Source organism: Xiphias gladius, chromosome 22 (genome assembly GCF_016859285.1).
Source record: "Xiphias gladius isolate SHS-SW01 ecotype Sanya breed wild chromosome 22, ASM1685928v1, whole genome shotgun sequence".
Taxonomy (NCBI): Eukaryota; Metazoa; Chordata; class Actinopteri; order Istiophoriformes; family Xiphiidae; genus Xiphias; species Xiphias gladius.
In genome coordinates this window covers 19,060,871-19,083,461 of record NC_053421.1, presented here as the reverse complement: position 1 = coordinate 19,083,461, position 22,591 = coordinate 19,060,871, and the positions used below count along the sequence as shown (strand labels likewise).

General features: G+C 40.4%; 1 protein-coding gene across 4 annotated transcripts; it reads right to left on the bottom strand.

The window, feature by feature from the left end:
- Positions 1-72: 72 nt before the first annotated feature.
- On the bottom strand, positions 73-14,755 carry zyx (zyxin). 4 transcript variants are annotated; one of them, XM_040117515.1, is made up of 10 exons: positions 14,479-14,755; positions 6,914-7,149; positions 6,025-6,284; positions 5,031-5,126; positions 3,608-4,180; positions 3,234-3,375; positions 2,356-2,525; positions 1,691-1,869; positions 1,027-1,147; positions 73-931 (listed from the first exon to the last, which is right to left on the bottom strand). In XM_040117515.1, the coding sequence occupies exons 2-10, from the start codon at positions 7,134-7,136 to the stop codon at positions 818-820; spliced, it is 1,878 nt and encodes a 625-aa protein (XP_039973449.1). In that variant the 5' UTR covers positions 7,137-7,149; positions 14,479-14,755; the 3' UTR covers positions 73-817. The 4 variants fall into 4 exon arrangements, with proteins under 4 accessions (XP_039973449.1, XP_039973452.1, XP_039973450.1 ...); XM_040117518.1 differs by lacking the exon at positions 14,479-14,755 and adding an exon at positions 14,373-14,466; XM_040117516.1 differs by lacking the exon at positions 14,479-14,755 and adding an exon at positions 13,956-14,332.
- Positions 14,756-22,591: the final 7,836 nt, after the last annotated feature.

Below are 22,591 nucleotides of genomic sequence, written 5' to 3'. Positions count from 1 at the left end.
CGAGGCGTAACTCAATGCATGCAATTAAATGATCAGATTCACATCACAAAAAACTAAGAGCAGCCTTCTCTGTTTTTTTTTTTTTTGCAGTCAATGTTTAGCACTAGATGACTTTAAAATGCTATCAGAGTAGATTGGCAGATATAAAGCACTATCTAGGCAGGGAAGCATCATCAAACAAGCTTGCAGGCACAGCAACTGCCAAAATGTTAAAGATTTGCTCTATCAACAGCCAACCAGAGTGAAATCTGTGGAATGGTCAAATGGGAGGTTCTTCATACTCACCCTATGCTAAAAATCTGTGTCACACACAGATGTGCTAGACAGATTCACAGGGAAAGAGACCAGCTAGTGAAAGTTTAAGACAGAAATGTCTCAGTCCATGGCACTACTAACAATACTGAGGCGAGAGACAAAGAAAGGCAACTTTATATTCACCAGACTGTTCTTTTGACCAAACTGTTCTTGTGCAAGTTATGCTGTAAATTTTAGAGTAAACGTAGAAATGGCACAAAAAAATATGCTCTAGCTCACAAAGAAGGCTAGATGGGAGATTGGAGAGTTAGACACTGGGAATAAAAGATGATGGGAGTCTATTTCAATGCAGTACATTACTTCTGCACTGAAGTGAAGTTAACACAGACAAGGAACTACTACACTGTATCTGCATGCAAACATTTTCACTCAGCACATTCACATTCACACCTGCGCACATATACTGACTAAAGCCCTGTTGCAAAGGCAAAACGGTAGCCGAGTGAATCCTGTGCTTTTGGATTTGGTTCATAGTTAAACAGAGTGATGCTGCTTCAGCCAATCACTGCGCAGCTCGCTTGGCTCGCTGGGTGTGGCACTTCATACACAGGATCCTACCATCCAATGGATAGCAGCCATTTTCATCCGCCTCTATGGAGAGGGGGCGAGCACAGTCCTACAGAACAAATGAATACATATATTTATTATCAATTTATTGAATACACTACGTGATGTATATTTTGATAACATTTTGTACAATAAATGTCTTACCTCACAACGGTAACACTTGAGGTGGAAGTTCTTGTCAAGAGCCACCACTCTGACTGTCTCCTCGCTGCCTGGGGCTGGAACAATGGGCTCATTACAGCTCACACACAGAGGGGAGAAACGCCTGGAATAGAGAGGTGGAAAAGTGGCGGTTTGTTGATCAGTCACTCTCACATATTCACAGTCACGCTACACCTAAAGCAACATATTCCAATGAAACCAAATCAAATTTGTTGCTTCTGTGCCTGGTGGTTGTGAGGATTAATCAACTATGTTGAACCCAATTATTTCATCCACAGTTTAGCATGCTGTGTAAAATTTTTTTTATCACCAGGAGATTGAGAAATAAGTTTCAATTGGTCCAGACCAAGTGAGAGACGAGTGTTGCTGTCTCTTCCCTCCACGCCAACTGAGTAATCCTGATACGTTAAATAAAAGGGATCATATAACTGGATAAATCCAAACGCTGCTGTAATTGATATGCCCCCAGAACATATGCTTGGCCAGCAACCTCCTTGTGCTGAGAAATTATTTAGACAAAAATCAGGGAATTTATTGTTCAATTACCATAAACGATGGCAAATAGATTGAATTGCACAGCAAACTAATCCCTTCTCTTGAGAAATTAATAAAGATGTAATATTTCATTATTTTATTAATAGATTACCTGTGGTAATCCTGGACACAGTACGGGTTGTTGTTGTCATCGGTGATGAAGGGCGCCCCCTCAAGTACGCAGGAGCAGGTGCTGCAGCGGAAACAGTGGGCGTGGAAACACTGGCCCACAGCCTTCAGCACACGGTCTGTGATCCTCTCCCCACATCGGGAACACACTGCCAGGGAACTCTGAGCAAGAAGAGAAGGAACATAAGATGAAAAAGAGAAAACAAAGTAATAACCTAGAAGCAAACTTGCAAACAGTGTAGTCGCTGTGTCAACACTGTTCAGTACTTTCTAGACATAAGTATTCAGTGCATATTTAATAAAGATAATTGGTGCTTACTCAAGTCTTTTGTGTGCTTTCATATCTAAGTTTAAGTGTAACACAAAAAAAATGTTATTGCTTTCATTATTAGCTATTTACTAGAATCATATTTTATCATGAAACTGTACCATAATGTAAGTGTGTAGCCACAATAAATTCTAAGACGAACAGAGTGTCCTCAAACAGGTTCATGTTCATAATAAAAACAACACAAAAAAATATTACGTGTTTTATTTGTGCTGCAATCACCAGCTCCGGAACTTAATATTTTCATCCATTCGCATACTGAATGTGCATACTTCATGCTGTTACATATGTAGTACTACTGTCTCCTTGTGTGTCCTCACCACGTAGCAGTCCTCACACTGAGGTGAGCCATCCCTGTCGTAGAACTGCATGCCCTGCAGGGGGCGATGACAGCTCATGCAACAGAAGCAATTGGAGTGGAAGAGTTTATCCATGGCTCTCACTGCTGGTTGAGTACGGGACAGCGCCTCGCCACACTTCCCACAAACCTCTAAAATGGGAGAAGAGAGCCGCAGAGAGAAAGAAGGTTAAAAGAGAAGGCTTAAGAGTTGAAATAGAGTAAGATTATTTACAAATACATCCATCCATCTTCTGTGTGTGTTAATAACAGCATCATTCCTTAATTAAAGAAGATAGCACTGTATTAAGTAATTTCCACAGATATTAAACTGATCATTTTATGGATTTGTCCGATTGTACCAACTCTTTGTTGTGACATCAGTTTCATACAACAGATGTAGTTTAGTGTCTATTAAAATGATCGTGAGCCACCACAGTAGTAAACAGGGAATCCTCACAGATATAAATATAAGCCTACCACAGGTTAACTGTGGAACACAAAGAATAAATTGTGAGTAGATTTTAATTTCAATTTTTCCCTACATTAATTTCACCAATAATATTGCAGTCATCAATCAAAAAAGATGAGCTCTTACTTTTGTTGACACTATATCACACTCTCAACTCTTGATATTTTTGCAAAATTCCGGATGTGCATACTGGCAACTACTTAACGACTGTAATTAGCAACAAAGACATCTGTCATTAATCTACATTAGTACAGAGAATTGTGGTGTGAGGTACAAGTGTGCGTGTTAAATGATTCTCTGATAAACATATGAGAGACAGAAAGTATGACTGTATGAGTGGTGGGATGAGAAATTAATGTCTGCATATCACGGAATATTAATGTGTGTACCTGTAGGAGGGGAGGTGATGACAGGTGCGTGTGTGTCCATGTCTTTAATGAAGTCCTTGGTCATTCTCTCCAGTTCCTCCACTTCCCTCATGTTCAGAGGAATGCCTCCACCTGGGACGGGAACTGGGCCCGGAGGTGAGGGCTGATTACATGCACAAACACAAACACACGTGCAAAAAGCAATGAGTATTTTGTATTTTCAGCATTTTGTTATTTACGATTGAACAGTTTACGTTTGAAAACATTGTTGGTGCATGTCCAGCAAGGCACAGTTCTCATCTTTTGATTTATATATTTGTACTTCCTGGACCTTTCTACTGTTTATGCAATGTAAATACAGATCTCTTAGTAATTAAAATAAAGTTGGAACATACCGCTGATGCAGGAGGAGTTTTCATTGGTTGGTTAAAGGAGGATGGTGGAGATGCCATCGTCTTGGGTTGAGGAGGAGTAACAGCTGCAGGAGGGTTTTGGTTTGCATTCACTTGACTGGAAAAGGGAGAACTCTTTATGTGATTAGAGGCTGGGGCAGCGGCCATGCTGTTTGGCGGAGTAGGAGGTGCAGGGGGAGCTGCAGGAGGTGGAGGGAAAGAGCTGGTGGCAGGGGGAGGTGACGGTTTTGGTGATCCACTGACTTGTATGGGGGTCTGGTTCAGATTCTGGTTCAGTTTTTGTGCCAGAGAGGCAGATGAAGTTGCCATTCTCCCTCCAAAACCAGACTTGGGTGCCACAGCTGGGGCCTTAGCAAACGGCTGAGCAGCAGAGTTTGGTGCAGAGTTGTGATTGGCTTGACGGTTTGTTCTGGCTTTGAGTTCTTCGGCCCAAGGCGCTGGAGGTGGGCGGTCTCCCATCTCGGGAGGTGGGAGGAAGGAGAGGGCTGGTTTGGGAGCAGTCGGGGGAGGAGCTGAAGGCTTGGGTGCTGGTGCTGAAGAATACTGGCTTGGTAACTGAGGATAAAACAGCAACATTAACAACACGTAAGCATAAAATGAGCTTCTTACAGATTATTTTTACCTCAAAACAAACCACACAGAAAGACAAATTCAGTGTGAGGCTGTTTTGGACATGTGTTGAATTTATTCAGTAACATTAAATTTCCATTTACCATAAACTATAACTCAACAGAGGGAAGTTCATATCTAGTGTATAACATTTCACACTGCAATGCTGCAAGCAGACACTTTTATTATGTTGAATGAGGTATTTTGATTAAAGCAAACACTGAAAGTGCTCCAAAGTTTGAGCTTATCAGAAGTGCTTCGTCTTTGACATTTATTTTGCGGTTTTGAGCCAACATTATTCTGCCCTGATCCAGTACCTCCCAGTTGGATAAAAACACTCTCCATTTATGGCCCTCTCACTGGGTCTCTGGCAGCACACTCTGGCTTCATCACACTCTCATGCTCCCCACTCAATTCTGTGTGCATCTCTCTCTCTATGTGAGTATCTCCTCCCTTAGTGTGAATCCCCAGCTACCTCACTTTTTGTTTTCCCTTTTTGTTCTCGTGTGCTGTGTGTGCAGTTCTCTTATCATTGAGCTTTCAACCTGAACAGATGAAGACTAATAAAACCAACCTAGCATCTCTCACAACTATTTCCACTGACCTACCTTGCTTTTTCACTTTTCCTCCGTCTGACTCATTTTCTTTTTCTACAGCAAGCCTCCTATGAATCAAAGTCTGCAATCATTTTCCCTCTCATCTGCTCTTTAGCTCTCCAGAGGACGTAGGTCTTTCTAACGATACCCTAATATCTTATGTTTGTTACAGTGTATTCCCCATCCTCCTTGCTTTGTACCTTAGGATTAAATGGTCCCCTGGTCTCCATCTCAGACAGCAAGTCAGTCAGAGAGTCAAGCTGTTGATCGAAGCTAGTCTGCTTCTGCATCATTCTCTGGCAGAGGAAGGTAGAAAGAGGAGCAGTCACAAAAAGTGCATTTCTTTACATTACCAAAATAAAGCAAAGATGCATGGATCAGTCAAGAAGAGAAAGCTGGATGATGATGAGGAACTGTTACAGACTCTAAATACATATTAGCAAGATGTTATGTTTACATATATATGTTTTATTAAGACTCAAGAGTGTCGGGTCCTTTTAACTTTTCAAAAATGGAGAATGAAATATAACCGAAGTCTCAAAAATGTTGGTGCTTGAAAAGTTACTTGGAACAATTACTGAGGTTGGATACCCAGAATGAAAGGATGAATGACAAACAAACAAACTTAATGATGTGATTAATGATGACTATGAAACAATAAATGAAATTTTAATTTTATTTCCCTGGTTGGATGAGAGAGTAACGAATGTTGAATTATTTAATTTTCGATACATTGGACTGTTTGCTCTTTCCTATTTTAAACAGGGGGTATATTCCTGTCAAGCCACGTTCTTAATTCTGTATTTTTTAATACATTGGCTAACAAAATCTAACCCCGTATACTGATGCATTTGTAGCCTGACAGTCCAACTGCAATTAATGGAGTCCTAGAATATACATGTCTACAATAAACCTTTCATTGCATGTCTAAAAACTGTTTCAGTGACATAAATGTGCAATAATCCTGTTAGATGAAACTGGGCGATTTACCCCGGACTAATGCTAATATAATTTGTGGGAAAATCTCAAAAAAAATGTATTTCCTGCCAACACTCCATGGACTCGCTATAGTCCCAAAACAGTGTCTTCCAGTGTCCTAGCTGATTATCAAATTACACCTAAATGCAGTTACATGCAGAGCAAGGAAGACACATGCAGACAGCCAAAGCAACTTAAGATACCATCGTGACTTACCGGTGGGTTCCCAGCAGCACTGGGAATACTGGTACCGGAGGCAGGGAGAGGTGGAGGGGGTGGGGGAGGAGGGGGGGAGGAGCAGGTGGGCGGACAGGTACTCTCCTCAGGGGGAGCTGGGAGGGGCAGGTCATCTGCAACTGGAGGTGGAGCAGGGAAGGCGGGAGGGGGGGCATCAGAGGCAGTGGATGTGGTATGGCATTCAGGGGGAGGTGCTGGCAAATCATCATCCAGTGGAGGAGGAGGAGGGGGTGGGAAGTCTGACAAAAATGAGGAGGGTTGTTTGGTTAAAAGCTGTGACAAAAGGATGTCTTCATTCTCAGTTTTTACTAATAATCGAGTCCAGTTGCTTTGTCCTTCATTAAATCAGATATACTGAATACCTTAACAACATCATGGTTTTATAGCAAAATTAACTAATAAGACAATACAAAAACTGTGGGTTGAATTTGGCCAGTTGGAGACCCATTTGACGACCTTTAGCTGTTCCTCTGATGGCTTCTTAACTTTAAATGTCTAATTAGAACTTGAGTCAAACGGTAATGGTGTGTCCTGCCTGTCTCCAAGAATCAGCTCAGAAATCTAGTAAGATAATTAAGCACAGTTCTAAAAGTGGCACGGTATGATACTCTGTAACTATCTCAACAATTAACAAACATGTCCAAAAGGCAGGAAATACAGCACAGTAATGCAGTGTCTCAGAGACAACTAGTTGGAATCACTGTATCACACAACTAACCTGCTTTTTCATATACTCAACTGTGAAGCTCTGCATGTTCTAGTATAAGAAGCAGCAGGAGGTGGGATAGGGGAGGGCTGCTCACTGAGTGGATATAACTTAAGATAGGTAGAAAAATGGTTTACAAAATAGCATAAATATTACAAATACCATCACAGAGTAAAGATGGTGGCAGAGGCAGATCTCCCACTCGACCAATCACACCCGTGCCTATTGGCGTTGGTGATGGAGCTGAGGGAGGTGTCTGGCTTTTGGGCCGAGGCGGTGCCACCGAGGCAAACTTCTTTGGCTGATTGTAGAAGGACGGGGTGGTGACTTTGAAGTTCAGAGAGGATGTCACCATGAACGGCTTGCTGCTGTTGGAGTCCTCCATTTTGTGTATTTATCTGAGGACGAACACAAGAAACATTATATACATCAGTTAAACAACGTACAATGCGATATAAATTCTTACAAAAAGGTATGAAACAGGTTGCAGTGAGGCTCAAACAACTGCAGTGTCTTACTCTAACACCCCAAATGAAACCAACATAAATCAGCTGACTAAAGTCAAAATGCTTGCATTCCTTGGCAGCGTATGCATGTCAGGTCATCTGCTGGAGAATTGGTGGTGATGACACATCGACAAAACATTTGGCTTGTCACAGTTCCAACCTGCACACTCATTATAACCAGGTTTAGAGTTTGTAGTGCCTCCACACTGAAAAAGTGACTAAATGAACTACATTTAAAGATGTCAGTATACATCTAGACTAAATTTTGAGTGGTAATGATGGATAGTTGTCCCCCAGTGCATTGCAAAATGGGAACAGAAGAGCTACTCATTGTTGTGATCTGAAAGAAATTGTGGATCGTGGTGAAGCGGCTGCAGAAATAAGTCAGAAAATAACAAATAAGAGTAATAAATCTTGGGGACAACTTTTTTCTTTCATTGTTAAGTTTCCAGCTTTAAAATGGCAGGAGCTTCCTAAATTTGCAGTGTGATTCAATCTGTGCATATTGTTTAGCATTTCCTATTACTACAAAGCATTGACTTCTTTGATTTTAACTGCCAAAAACAGTGTACTATGCAAATTGGTACCCACTGTAAACTTTATAACTTGAGAACAGCTGTGTTGACCCCTAAAGCCTTAGCAAAACTAATAAAATGGAGGTTTACTGCTGCTCACAGTGTCTCTTAAAATGTAGTTTGGACTATTTCTAGATTTAGTGTAATAGCAGTAAAAAAAGAAAACAACTCTTGGGCATTCTGCAAATCCAGTGTTAATAAATCCCTTTATACACAAAAGCCTTGGCAAAGGGTCTACAGTGGAATGAGAGAAAAGTGTGTGAAGATTTCCTCAGGCCATGTATACAGAGCTGACACAGTAGACCTAGTGGCATTCCCAGATGCCAGAGACAATTTACAATATTTAACACATGGCTGTTTACAGTGACTTAAAACACACTGATACCAAGGTTTGTAAGAGAAAGACCGGTTTGAAGCAGGGGAGATAGCAACTATGATAACATTTTCATGTGAGGTGCGTCAGAAAGAGGGTGAACTCAAATATTTACCTCACAAATGCTAGTGGTTAAACAAATGTTGATGCTACTCCAGTATCTCTACTGAGATTCCTCGCAAAGTCTGGACACATTTCCCTGAGGGCCACCGGACCCCAAACATGACTTTTAGTCAAAAGCACGGTTGTTCTTACTGACACCACAGCCCCCCCTCCTCTCCCAACACACACAAACACATGCACACACACATCAGTACACGCACTGGCTGTCTTAACTCACACTCTGCTGCTGTTTACCACACTATTCGATCCTGAAGCTCTGAAATAGTTGCATATGCCTGATAACAATAATAATAATAATAATAATCATCATCATAAGGATTAGACCTGTGGCAGTGATTAATGCACCAATGTTTGGACTATTTATGCAGCCTTTAATAGGTTGTAAAACATAAATATCATGCAGCCATAATACATAACCTGAAACAGAATGAATTGCAGGTGGTAAGAATTAGAAAAACTGGAAGTAGCATTTTCCAGGGAACAAACAATATGTATGTCTTTGTTGTGTGGCATTTATCCTCTACACCCTGATGAAAGTTACACAGCACTGTTGCCTCCATAAATGTAAAAAATACAGTAAAGACATGCATTCATTGTTTGTATGCTTTACTAAAGCAATAATAGTGCCTCCTAAAAGATAATTTTGTAACTAGTTGTGTATTAATACAGCTGTCTTTACAATAACACAAGCTTCCCTAGCTTTAATATTTTTGTCACAGCATAGGAGTTGATGTGTACAGCTTTTCCCATAAATAGGGAATTATTATCCCCCACATAAATACTGATTACCTCTGAAGGGGTACCAACTGTCTTTTTTGTTTTTACTGTTGGGATTTGAAAAGGAATTGTAGTTAAACTTACTGATTCTTTGCCTTTTAAAGTTGTTACACTTGCATATCCCCGATGCACATAATGCTGAGTGGTTGTCAACTAGACCCCTCCAAAAGCCACAGAAAAATATGATTGAACCATTTAGATATAATTGAGTTAGCATTTGGAAAACAACCTTTCCATTAGATCAAGTCTGACATAGCCTTGAAAATTATTATGTAGATGGGGCCTAGCTCACGATAAAACGTAAACCAACCAGGAGCGGTCTGGCTGTTTCTTCCTCATTCCTCTTTGTTGGGACACACAGGCAACACTTCAAGTTCTGACAAGATGAAAAAAAACCAAAAAAAAAAAAACCAAAAAACAAAACAACAACCTTACAGCTCCTTAAAGTACCTCTGGTGCTAATGACATAATTATATTCTCTGATGAGAAAGCAGCACTTCAGCTTTTTGGGTCAGCTTCTTTCAATGCAAGATTTACTGATGTTAAACTATTTTAACCATATATGTCCAGGCCAAGGCCATTATACCCTTTGGGCGTAAGGAGGTGTCAGTCAGTCTAAGCCCACCCATTATGAGTCACGGATTTATTAAAACCTTTGGCGACATACTACTTTAAGCACACAGGGACATGATTCAGCCTTTTTATTAATGATCAGATAGCTCTATATATGTATGCACAGTACGTATGTAATGGTATGTATGTTTTATGATTTAATTAGGTAAGAAAGTATATTTTTCATACATTTCAGTCAAATACCAGTTACAATTGGTTGTTTTGTTAGAGCTTTGGAACATTACTAGACAAAAGTTTGACTAGACGAATAATTCCTGATGATACGTTTGACTATAGCAGCATTATTGATTGATCACAGTGATCAGAACAGCTAAACACAACTAGTTTTACCCATCTGTCTCATCAAAGGGGTTACAATAATCAGTGGAAAAAAAATCTAATCACATGAGATCCACACTCATACTGTCCTTTAAGTGCAGGAACAAAAGCATCAACCTACAGAATCTTAGCTCAATTTCACTGTCCCACTTTAATAATTAAGAAAATTGCTGCATGAATCAATAAGGGAAGATGGTGAGGCTCTTGTGGAGAGGCAAACTGCTCTGCTTTTTGGTGTAAATTTTGCCAATAAAATAACTAAAAAAAAGAATGAAAAGTAATGTGTTTTTCAGTCTTTTGGGAAAATAGCTGGCTACTCATTAACCCAACCTAAGTCATGTTGAATGGAGTTGAGTCTTAATACAAAAACAGACTGACTGGTTACGGTCAAGATAAAGCTCTTGGCTTTAAATGAGGTTGGTATGTCTGAAAATCAACAGAGTGCTCCAAACATAACACTTGGATCTAAATGGCTTTCTAAAAGGAGTGCTTGACAAGGGTGGGTACAGACTGTGATTTAGGTCTTTTCATTACAGTCCTTTAGCTACCCTCCTTCTGTGAGACAACATGCAATAATCCTCTCAATTATTCAACAGTGGTGATCAATTGTGGTCGGCTTCCATCTGTTCCTTGATACGGTCCTGAGGGATTTAATACGGTGAGATCAGCTACACACTCAGCCCCAATGATTGCACTTCAAATCTATCTTGAAACCTGATCCTTGAGATGAGGGACCCTCAGCTAAGGAACGTATCTGGCACTAAAACTCAATGACATCACCTTTTTTTGCTTTTTTGGTTACACTCCAATAAGCGCCCTTTCTCTACATTTCCTCTTTTTCATTTTTTGCTCCCTTAATGGAGGACCCAAGTGCTTGTCTTAAGTTCTGGCTTACTCTCACAGTCTGATTTAAACCATTTTTATCTCTTCTATTCTTGCGCATTCCTCAACTTCTTATTGATCTCACACCCACCACTTGAACTGAATGACATCACTTGAGGCTGCATTTAATCATTTCTACTTTACAGCTGTGATGGAGGATAGCATTGTGTAGCCTCTACAGAGGGCCCCAGCCTACAGTATATCAAAAACTGTACTATGTAGCTTTTGAACTTTGTATAAACTCCACATGGCTTTTACAGGCTAGAAAATTGCTCTTCAACCCTGGTTTGGGAACCACAAAGCAGTTGGTTTTCATTTCATCTTATCAGGGACTGAATTACACATGGGATGGAGGGAGAAGGTATTAAGCCTAATTGCCTTGTAGGATATAAAAACCAGCAGGGCTGTGCCATTCAATGGCGTGGTTGGAGAATCACTGTCCTTGAAAACTGTGAGACTTCTTCAAGACATGAAAACAGGGACTTAAGACTCAGCATTTGAAGTCCCAAATGTACTATTAAACAGTTCAAACAAACAAAAGTAAAACTAAACTCTTTTGCAGCACACTTTCTGTTTTATTTCAGTGTTGATAGATTCACATGAAGACACAGACTTTGTTTTTTGTTGTTTTTTGGGGGAAAAAAAGGCTTCTCTATAATGCCACAATGTGTCACAAAGATTCAGTAAAAACATTTAGGAATGTCCTTTACAAAACAACTTGGGTAAAGATCCACAATAAGTAATAAACTTACTACTGCATTGCATTGGAAGTACAAATAATAAGAAAAACAATAAGAAAAGAAAACAACAGAAAGGTTTTTCCATAATTATAAAGCAGGTTCCTTATCTGTAAACCTAATAAGAACTTAAATTTCTGACAGTACTTCCAGTAATTCCTTCCATGTCTGGTCAGTCATTTATATCATTGACTAGTGTGTTGTTTATGAAACTCTCTATTGTTCTGATGTTAACAGCACACACAGTTTCTGGGAAAGCGTGTATAGGCCGGGGGGTCACCAATGCAGAGACAAACAACCCTTTTGAGTCCAATCTTACAGGTCACTGGACATGCATTCAGCACCAGTGTTATACTCCCTCTCGAGTAGGCAACATTTCAAAACTGGTAATAACAAGAGCCACTGGGCTGTGTCAAGCTCTCACCTGAACAGTCTTTCTGCTTGAACTGAAAAACTATAAAAGGATGTAGGCAAAAGACAAATCACAAGACAGTGAGAGACAAAAATCAAAAAGCTAAACATGCAGTGATTTGAGGAAATGGAATGCACTAAAATAGCTTGTGTGTCATGACTCACGGAGGCTACAATAAAAAGAAGGATTCCTCGTCACTCCTGTCATAAGAAGGTAGCCTAAAGCCATTCATAGATCATCTTCATTCACCATAATCCCAGTCTGTTCAAACAGAAGCACCACACAAAACGCAGACTAGAGCCTTCTTGCTATAAGTTATTCTAAAACAGGGCTTATTGTGGCTGTGGTTTGAGGCTCCCCTCCTTTCTAGCTGATGAAAAGGCAAATCAGACAGGCAAGGCACAGCTGTGTGGCTCACACTGATAATCACAGGATTATAACATTCTCAGAGTTGTAGCAATTCTATGCTAAAGTGGCCTTAATTCTCATTTATTCTCCCAACATCCATTAGTATCCTGGTTTTGACTCTTATTCTGGTTTTGATCATATTCGGGATATATCCTTTACATGGAACATGAGAAACCTGTTTATTCATGTCCTTGTATACATGCTGCAATTGTGTCTGGATTTCTCATCGTCTCAGCGAACAGAGATCGTTCAAAAACCTGGATGAGGTGTTTACATTGTGGCTGCAACTAACAATTATTTTCATTATTGATTAATACGACGATTATTTTCTTGTTTAATGGATTAGTTGTTTGTTCAAAAAATATCAGAAAATTGTGGGAAATGCCCATCATGAACTCTACAAATGTCTTGTTTTGTGCAAATAAACAGTCCAAAACCCCAAAATTTTCAATTTATTTTGATAGATGACTAAGAAAACCAGAAAATTTAAACATTTGTGAAACTGGAATCACAGAATTGGTTAATCATTATCAAAATAGTTGGCGATAAATTCTCTAACAATCAACTAAGCGATTAATCGACTTATCGTTGCGACTCTAGTTTATATGCCACAGTATCCTGGTATCTATCAGAGTACTTCAGGTAGCATGTCCAGGATTCTCAAAACCGGGATGAAATCTTATCCAGGTGCATCAACACATAGCCAAAAATCTGATGACCAGGACAACTAGTGCGCATGTAAACGGTGAACTGGTGAATACGTTTCAAACAGCCATACATATAGGCCTCAACAAGGGCACAACAGAACAGTAAAAGTTGACAACTGACAACACATTTCTAATTACTTGGCAGTATCAAGAAGTTGATACTGTAGCTCGGTGCTCCACCCACATTAGAACGCCACTGATTAGATAGGATTAGCCAACTGTTAGCTAACGTTTTGAAAGCTGACAGCAATGGGTGAATGGTCACAACCACAGCCAATTAATACAGACAGCTAGGGCTAATTAACCCTTCATTATGTATCTAGCTGTATTCATAATTGTAAAACAAATTGAGGTTTCTAGATAAAGATACCCAAAAAAAGCTAACGTTGCAAAACCATATCAGTTTGACGTTTATGCTAATATTAACCGTTAGCTTACAAAAAGCATTAACGTTCGGATGACGTTAGCTTGACTTATTTCCGCTTGAATCAGTTAGCGTTACAGCTTTAACACACGTTAGCTAAAAATTACTCCCACTAACGGCTGAATGTCAACTGCCACTCACCTAGAAGTGTGGCCGGGCACCGTGTGTGATATCGTTACCTCTCTGGCTTATCATCAATCACACCAACAGCTAGGTTAGCTTAGGTGGGACCACTCGCACACACCCCTACCACCCTCCTAAGCTTCGGTTAGTGGCTCGGTTTCGGTGGTGAAACGGACGTAACGCCGCCCCATTTTTTTTTTTCTTACCTCATACGGCTTCTCTGAACCCTGCTGTCATCAAGTTTTATGTTTGCTACACCCTGAACATAAAAGCTTACAGCTGCACTGCTAGCTAGCAAGCTTAGTCAAGTTTTTAGCTGGACTTCCTCTTTGAGCTTCCGCGTTGCTCATCCCTAATCATCGGTTTCCATCAGCCGGCGTAGCAACCTACAGTACTTTCAGGGAGATTTATTCACACACACTAAACAAATACTCCTTCAAGGAGACAGCCGAAAACCACCCACTAAGAGGTATCTTTCAGCCAGAGTATGCAGTAGCTTTTACATGTCATTTAAAACGCTACACCAGCTGCCATGTGACAGATGCCATGCCCTGAGTAGAGTTCCCATTGAATAATCAAGAAATCTGTGCTATCACGATACTTGAATTGACAAAAGACGTTACCTTATTAGGTAACCTGTAGCAGTACACTGCCCCCCCTCCAAAAAAAGTAAGGATATGCCGCCACCACCTCCTATTATCCCGATTCACCACAGATAAAATCACTTACCCTGTTAATGCAGCTGCAGTGCGAATCTCCCTTTTACTTCCCCCGCTTCCTTTTGTTCTTCTTCCTCTCTAGGTGCAAGCTGAGTAAGAGTTGTCTGTAATGGTAACTTCTCTTTCTCTCTTCCCCTCTCCAGCTATTAGACCCTCCCCCTGTGCTTTTCGGTCTGGAAAAGGAATGACACCATCCTTCCAAACAAGTTCTTTCTTGTTTGACTTTGGCTCAGGACTTGTGTATTACTATGTAAACAGCACCTCTCTCTCTCTCTCTCTCTCTCTCTCTCTCTCTCTCTCTTCTCTTCTCTCTCTCTTTGTGTGTGTGTGTGTGTTCATAACTGTCCAGTCAGACTCCTCCTCCTCCTCCTCCTCCCCTGCTCTCTTTTCTCTCTGGATTCTTGCAGCATTCTTCATTCAATGACATCAACCCTGTTGCCTCTCCTTGTAAGGTCAGACTGAGGGAATGAGGGAGCCAGAGGGAGGGAGAGATAATGGGGCTAGAGGCTTGATTAGATACAGACAGCGAAAGCGGTCAGGGGTTTTAGCGCAAGGACGTAAAGTGGCTGAAGAAAGTATGTTAAAACTGGTCTGGCTTGTGCTTTAATTTAGTTTGAGAAAAAACACTTGTATAAGATTGGTTTTGTGTCTTTCTTTCACTTGCCTCAACAAGAAAGCTGAGGATCAGACTCTAAAGGCATTACTCTGTCTGTTGCCAAGTGGGCTGCCACATCGTTATTTGCTTTGCACTGAGGCAGTAAACATGCAAGGAGTTAGTACACGATTAGTACATGCGATTATAGAGAGTAAATATGCGCGCGCGCACACACACACACACACACACACACACACACACCTCACACTCTTGCGTCTCATGTAGTCCACACCTTTGAGTCTTATCACACATTTTAATTTAATTAAAAATGTCATTAGAGTGAGACTGTTTCACCTCTTCCTAATACAAATTAACTCAAGAATTCATGATTTTTACTAGAATTAAGTGTCACTTTTGCGATATTGATACCTTATTCTGTATTTAGAGCTGAAATGATTAGAAGATTAATCAATTAGTCGATCAAAAGAAAAATTATCTGCAACAATTCGTTTTCAAGCAAAAATACCAAACATTTGATGTTTTCAGGTTCTCAGTTGTGAGAATTTGCTACTTTTTCTGAATATCTTTAGGTTTCTGAGTATTGTGCAGACAAAACAAATAATTTCCTGACGTCACTTGGGGCTTTAGGAAATTGCGACATTCATTTTTCACTATTTTCTGACATTTTATAGATGAAGAAAATTAAGTGAGGAAATAATAAGCAGATCAATTGATAGTGAAAATAACCATGTTTCTGGTTTTTCAGCATATATAAACAAGGGAAACATTTTTAGTTATCTCATCCCACTCACCGTTTTGTCTTCGTTGAAAGCTGAATGTGAGGCTAAATAACTAGTAAAGGAGATATGTTTCAAGGGAATACAAGGTGAGTAATACTAATAATGTATATATGATCTGATTCACTCCAACCTCATTTAGATTGTCAATGAGGGTGAGTCACCTTTTGACACCCAGTTTTACACATTGCAGAGTTGCATTGGATTCAAGTTGTGAAACCACAGGTCTTGGTTGAGTTCTATTACATGCAAACATCTGTAGTAGCTGTTGTGTAGCTTGTTGCTGCCTGATTCATGTGTGTGAACTACAGGGAGTGGTCATTGAGGTCTTTGATAGCCTATTGTCCCACAAGGAATGTTTCCAGTCTCTCCCCACTTCCACTGGGACAAAAAATGTGTCGAATTTCCACTCAGAGCGTTCCACAGCAACTCTGGTGCTGTGCTGAGAAAACAAAACAAAAAAAGCACCCTATCCTGGCTGCGGGTGACATTCTCATGTAAGAAGAGGTGTTTGTTTGTCATTCCAAATTCCTGCCGATCCATTAGCCTACTTTCTGTGTGACCAGTGAGGGGAGGTAAGGAAGCTAAAGTGACACACGTGCAACGCTCTTCTGCCCTTTTTCAGCCAGCTGCAAACATTGGGTGGTAACATAGTGACTGAAGTTTGGAACGTTTGGATCAGGCAGGGAGAAGGCAGCTTTAGGGTCCAGTCAGTCTGGAGGTAAGACAAAAAAAAAAGAAAGAAAAAAAAAAAAAAAAAACAGGAGGCCGTCAGAATCAGAGCCAGACAGCCTGGAATGCAGCCAAACCTTGGAATGAACAGTCAACCCCCCCCCATTTCTCCTTCCCTCTGTCATGCTGTAATTTTTCAACACTTATCTCCCCCAATCCCTCCATTTCTCAGTATGTCCTTCATACGCTGCACTTTTATTTCCCTTCCCATCTCTCTTTCCGCTCCTCCCTCTCCACCCCCTACTGCTCGTGTGAGTCAGTACCTGCTCATAATACCACTGGGCTCAGAGTTCATTTCCTAATCTTGGATAATTTCCAGTTCATACAGTGGTATACCCTCTCTCTCTCTCTCTCTCTCTCTCTCTCTCTCTCTCTCTCTCTGGACAAAGTCATCTTCAACAAATGAAGAGTGAGAAGCCATTTGAATAGAAGTTAATTTTTTTAATTGCTCAAACCCAAGCAAATGCATTTAAGGGCTGTAGTCTGTATAAAGAAAATTATCTGTGCTCTAACTGAGCAGTTATAAATTAAAACTTTGTATTGCTTTCTTCTTTTCCTCTGTTGATATAATATGGTGCATGCACATATCTCTTCATGCAAATGTCATTTTTAAGCTTTCACATTTTAATGAAATACACCAAGCAAATAGATAAACAGACATGGTTCCAGGCCTTCCCACCCCAGCCCTCCAAACACAAGACACTACAAAGTTAGACAAAGATTTTTATATTGATATTCTTTCAGATATAACCAACAGTGGAGGAAGATAAAGTAAGTACATTTCCTCAAGTACTGTTCTTACGATAAGTACAATTTTAAGATGCTTTTACTTTACGTAATTATTTCCATTTTTTGTTAGTATATGCTTCTAATCCACTATATTTCAGCGGCAAATATTATACTTTTTACTCCATTACATATTTCTGGTAACTTTAGCTACTTGTTACTTTGCAGATTCAGATTATAATACAAACTAAACTATAATCAACAATAAATGTGACATGTTATTATAGGAAAAGATAAGATAAGACTATTGATCCCCAGGTGGAAATTCACAAGGTCCCCAGCAGTGTATGGAGTAGTTCAAATTAGCTCCACCTTTACCAGCTGCAACATTAAAGTGATGTGCAAATTAACATACCAATAATTATAATCCCATAATATCATATACATTCAGTTTCCAGTTTATTAGGTACACCAAGCTAAAACTTATGCAGCCTAATGCAACAGCTCTGCAATAAATCCTCCCTTCACGAAGGTGAATTGAACAATATACTGTTCAGTTTTTGTTTGAGAGAAGTGCTGATTCAACTTTATGGTCATTTTGGAGGCTTTGTCGTGCTTCTGAATTGTATTGTGTTATACTGGCAGATGTTTCTGTTATTTTGTCCACCGCATTATATATCAATGAGGGTAGGCTAAATAGGTTTGGATTCATTTAGCTTCTGGTGTGTGAGATAGAGCTGATGAAGGATGTTGTAATGGAGCACCCACAAATCTTCTCCCTTATAGTATCAACATAAAGTGTAGCCTGCGATGGAGGTAGATAGTCGTGAAAAGTAAAAACCATTGAGCCATCAAGCAGAAATTCAAGGCGTATTTTAGACACGATAAGAATCTGCATACTCGTGACACGACATGGTCTCTCACTCAGCACCCAGAGGAAAAATGTCTCTGCTGCCAAACTGGCCTCCATTCAAAGCCAGTGTTAGACTGCAGTACTCCAATTCCCCCAGCATGTGTCATACTGATACACATTACTGTGCCACACACAGCCAGACTAAAATGCCCTAAGGGAAGAAGAGTCCCCCGGAATCTCTGAGCGCAAGCAATTCCACTTTGGCTAGAGATGTGATAAAAAACAGGAGGGTATGTAAAGTGGAAACCCATAGATACTGACATGGCTGTAAAAGAGACTGATAGGCTTGTTGAGGAGAGCGGAAAGAAGCATCACCAAGGATAAACAGTGTAGCATTGGTGGTGGTCTAGACGAGGAGGGCTGGAGCAAGAGAGAATGTAGGGTAATTGCAAGAGAGAAGGAATGAGAATTGTAAATAATAGAGGAGAGCTGGGAACTCCTCTTACGCAAGGTTTTTGCCCTGTGTAAGAACTGGAATGCAAAAACACATGCAGATGTCATGAGTGCAGAGATTCCATACCACCTACACACAAATATAAAAGACCCCCAAAAAATATGTGCACTGAAGAATTCCAGTTAGGAAAAGTAGCCTAGAGCATCAACTAATAATACACATAAACTCCATCTTCCACTGGCGGAAACAAACTTAATCACATAAGCACGACCATGAGAGAACACCTTATCAGAGAACGCCTCTTTTCATAAAAAACATTTATATATCTCCCTTGTCCCCACCCATCTCCTACGTCCTTTCCCTCCTCAAAACAAACCACAAGTTGTTTCCCTCCCATCGTTCTTTCCCCCTTAATCTTTTTTCTCTCGTCTTCTCTTGCCTCCATCCACTCCTTCTTCCCCACTTACATATTTTTTGTCCTCGTTCATGTGTTCACACCACGCACACACACGCACACACACACACACACAAATACACACAGAGGCGCACAGACACACACACACACACACACTGACACACACACACACACACATTCTCTGTCTAACTAACTTCGTGGCTCCTTGGGGGCAGATGCATAACATGTGGTTCCAATTAACACATATATTAGACAAAGCTATGTAGAAAACAGTGGACTGTGACAAATTAGACAGTGGGTAGGAAAATGGTATATTTTGGAGGAGTTTAACCAGTCTGAGCTAGTTTTTTTTTTTTAAATCAAAAATGGTTAGACTATCTTTCGAATGACTTTGGAAACAGGCATTTCCATTCATCAGAGCAGAACGCCTTTACAGTGCCAGAACGAGATGGTATTAAAGCTGTTATTCATTATCCTTGCGGTGCATCCTACGTAACAGCCAGGAGCTGATCGACAGATAGTGACAGGTACATGAAAGTCACTGATTACAGGAATGAGGTGTGTGTGAGTCCCCAAGATAATATTAAACAGATGCTGTTGCATTGAAATTCAGTGCCACATCATCACCCCAGATAAGAAAACAACAGACGTGCTGACAGGAACATGACAGAAGTCGTCTGTGTCATGTGTTGCAAAGTGGTTTCATGTCATGGTACATACTTTGTTAGTGTCGTTGTGAATGTGTCTGTTTAAGAGTTGGAAAGAAGCGGACAAAGACGGTGAGAGGCATTATCTTTGTGAATGGCCCATGTATCACGACTGAGATTAGTGTCAAGAATTTCTTCCCTCTGTGGTTGACCTTGTCTCGCATTGATGGTCCTTATCATAGTTCACCATGTTGTCACAGGTGTACTGTATATATATATATATATGAGGCATATGAACATGTGTGATACGGTTGCAAGTAACAATTTTTTCATATTTGATTGATCACATAATCTTTAAGATAAATCGATTGATCATTTGATCAATAAAACATCAGAAAACAGTAAAAAAAAATGCTGGTCAAAATGTTCTAAAACTCAAAGTGATATAATAAAAACATCTTGTTTTGTGCGAACAACCGTCCAAAAACAAGTGATATTTAATTTATTGTGATGTTAATCCTTAATTCTGTTAATTCTGTCGATCAACTAATTGCAGCTCCAGTGTGTGAGTGTTTTTGCGTCTCAGTAATCTGACCTAGTCTGTGCACAGGATTAAATATGTCTCACCTTTGATACAGAAGAAAACAGAAGAGAACCAAATGTGAATCATATTGACAAGGAAAGCCAGGTAAAGCAGAATAGATACACAAAGATTAACTAAGGATTTCAGCAAAAAGCATAATTTCCTATGATGCCGTGTAAAGAGAGAGATTTACTGAAGCATTATAAAGACGTCCACACAGTGGCTGAAACAGAGTGATGGGTGGACGGAGGGGGAATAGAGAGCCAGAGATGGAGACATGACAATAGACAATAGTCTACAGCAGCTGCTACAGCAGCAGTTACACACATCAGAGGGGAGTAGTGTTTTGTTTTTTTTTAAATCGGGTTCAGGGAATGTGAGTGAAGCTGACCCCTGCAGCCGCCCGCAGCCCCAATGGGAAACCACCAGAGAGAGCTCACACATATCTATATATAAACCCACTATGCAACGATTGGCTGGATTATGTGGGATTTGTTATGTCTGGCAAATCACACATCTACTGTAAGCCCTTTATTGCTACATACATATCACATCCATGCCTATTGATCTCTCTTTGCATCTATTCAATTCTTCAACTAAGTGACTAGATTGTCTTTTTCCTCCATCCATTCTGTAGTGCTAATTTAGATTTCACACAGCATGATCTTGCACATGACTCAACTGTTCTTTGCTTTCCTTCCCATCATTCCTCCCATCTGCCCCGTCTTTTTCTCTCTGTCCTTCCATCTGTCCTGCTCACTTTCTTTGCTCAATGTGTGTAAAGTCAACAAAATAAGAGTGGCTACACATATACCTCCTTCCACACATTATCTGTCACTGTCCAGACTGCTTTTTGCGTCATTTGTGGGGCAAACACTTCTAGAAACAGCAAACATAAATTTGTAATCAGCAAAGAGGGGATCAAGGGGCTGCCCAGACTGAGAATGACTGATAGGGGTAAGAAATACAGGGAGGTAGGATGAAAAGAGCAAAAAAGAGAGCAATTGTTGATATCAAACTTTAAGTGAGCCATTTGGATTGATACGGAAGGTGGAGGGTTTAGGTGTGGTGATGTTAGAGATATAGATACAAGTCAAATGAGAGAGTTAGATGAGAGAGATGAAGATAAGAGAGTCACTCCTCTTGTTGTTTTTTCACCAGGCAAGAAGGGAGCTTGGTTGGGAAGAAGGCAAAAGGAAAAAGAAGGGATAGAAGAAGATCTCGGAATGTGGATCATAGTGAAAAGAAAGCAAGAAATAGGCGCAGAGATGTCTGAGGGGTGGATCAATACAGAGAGACAACAGAGAAAGAGGTGGAGACTCAGCAGTGGCTTGACTGTTAAGGAAAACCCTCTGCTGTTTTTTTTTCTCTGAAATGTTTAGTATTAGTGTATGTGCGTGCAATTTTTTTGAACGATCTGTGTGAGAGAGGGAGGGATGGATGAGGGGAGGAGATGGAGGGCGATTTAGAGGGAGATGGAGAGGGGAGAGGCGCGAGGAAACCGCTGCAGTGCATTGTTAGGCTGAGCGCACGCAGGAGAAGGAGACATTGAGAGAATCCCCCATTTTAGCCCAACAATATTACAGCAGTGCAGAGATATCTACAACACTGGGAGCCTGTTACTCTCAGCACTGTGCTATTGATCTGCTAGTGGCAACCCAATACATACACAGTCAATCTAATTGTTGTTTTAACCTCTCATTAGATAATTGCCTGTGGTTGTTATGATCTTCCTGGTTTACAAATTATCCAATCATATTCTCATTGTCAGTCTCAGATTGTTCAAATAAATGTGATAATTGCTGCAAATTGAATTGGATATTATAAATCTAATGTTACAGGTAAGATATTAGTGATATTGATACGTATTATTAAAAAATAAAAATAAATAGGCCTATGTCATATCTGTTTTAAATACTATTAATAATGCCTCACATCTTTATTTAGTCCTAATCTACTTCCCTCAGGCATACTGACTTACTAACCGGATCTCTTCTAAGACACTGCACCGGAGAGAGATAGAGCTGGAGGGAGAGAGAGAGAGAGAAAGAGAGGGAGGGAGAGAGAGAGAGATCGAGCAAGCGCAGGAGGGAGAGAGAAAAAGAGAGAGCACAGGAGAGCAAGAAAAAGAAGCTAAAGCCGGGAGAAAGAGAGCGTCGCAGGAGGAAGAGGGAGAATGCACGGTGTCTGGGTAACACTTCCACGCTTGTGTCCAGGGCCTTTGTGAATACACCATGGGATGCATCGGCTCCAGGAGACTGAGTAAGCTCCAGCTTCTCTTCCCCGCTCTCATTGCGGGCTAAAGAGGGGGGTGGGTAGGG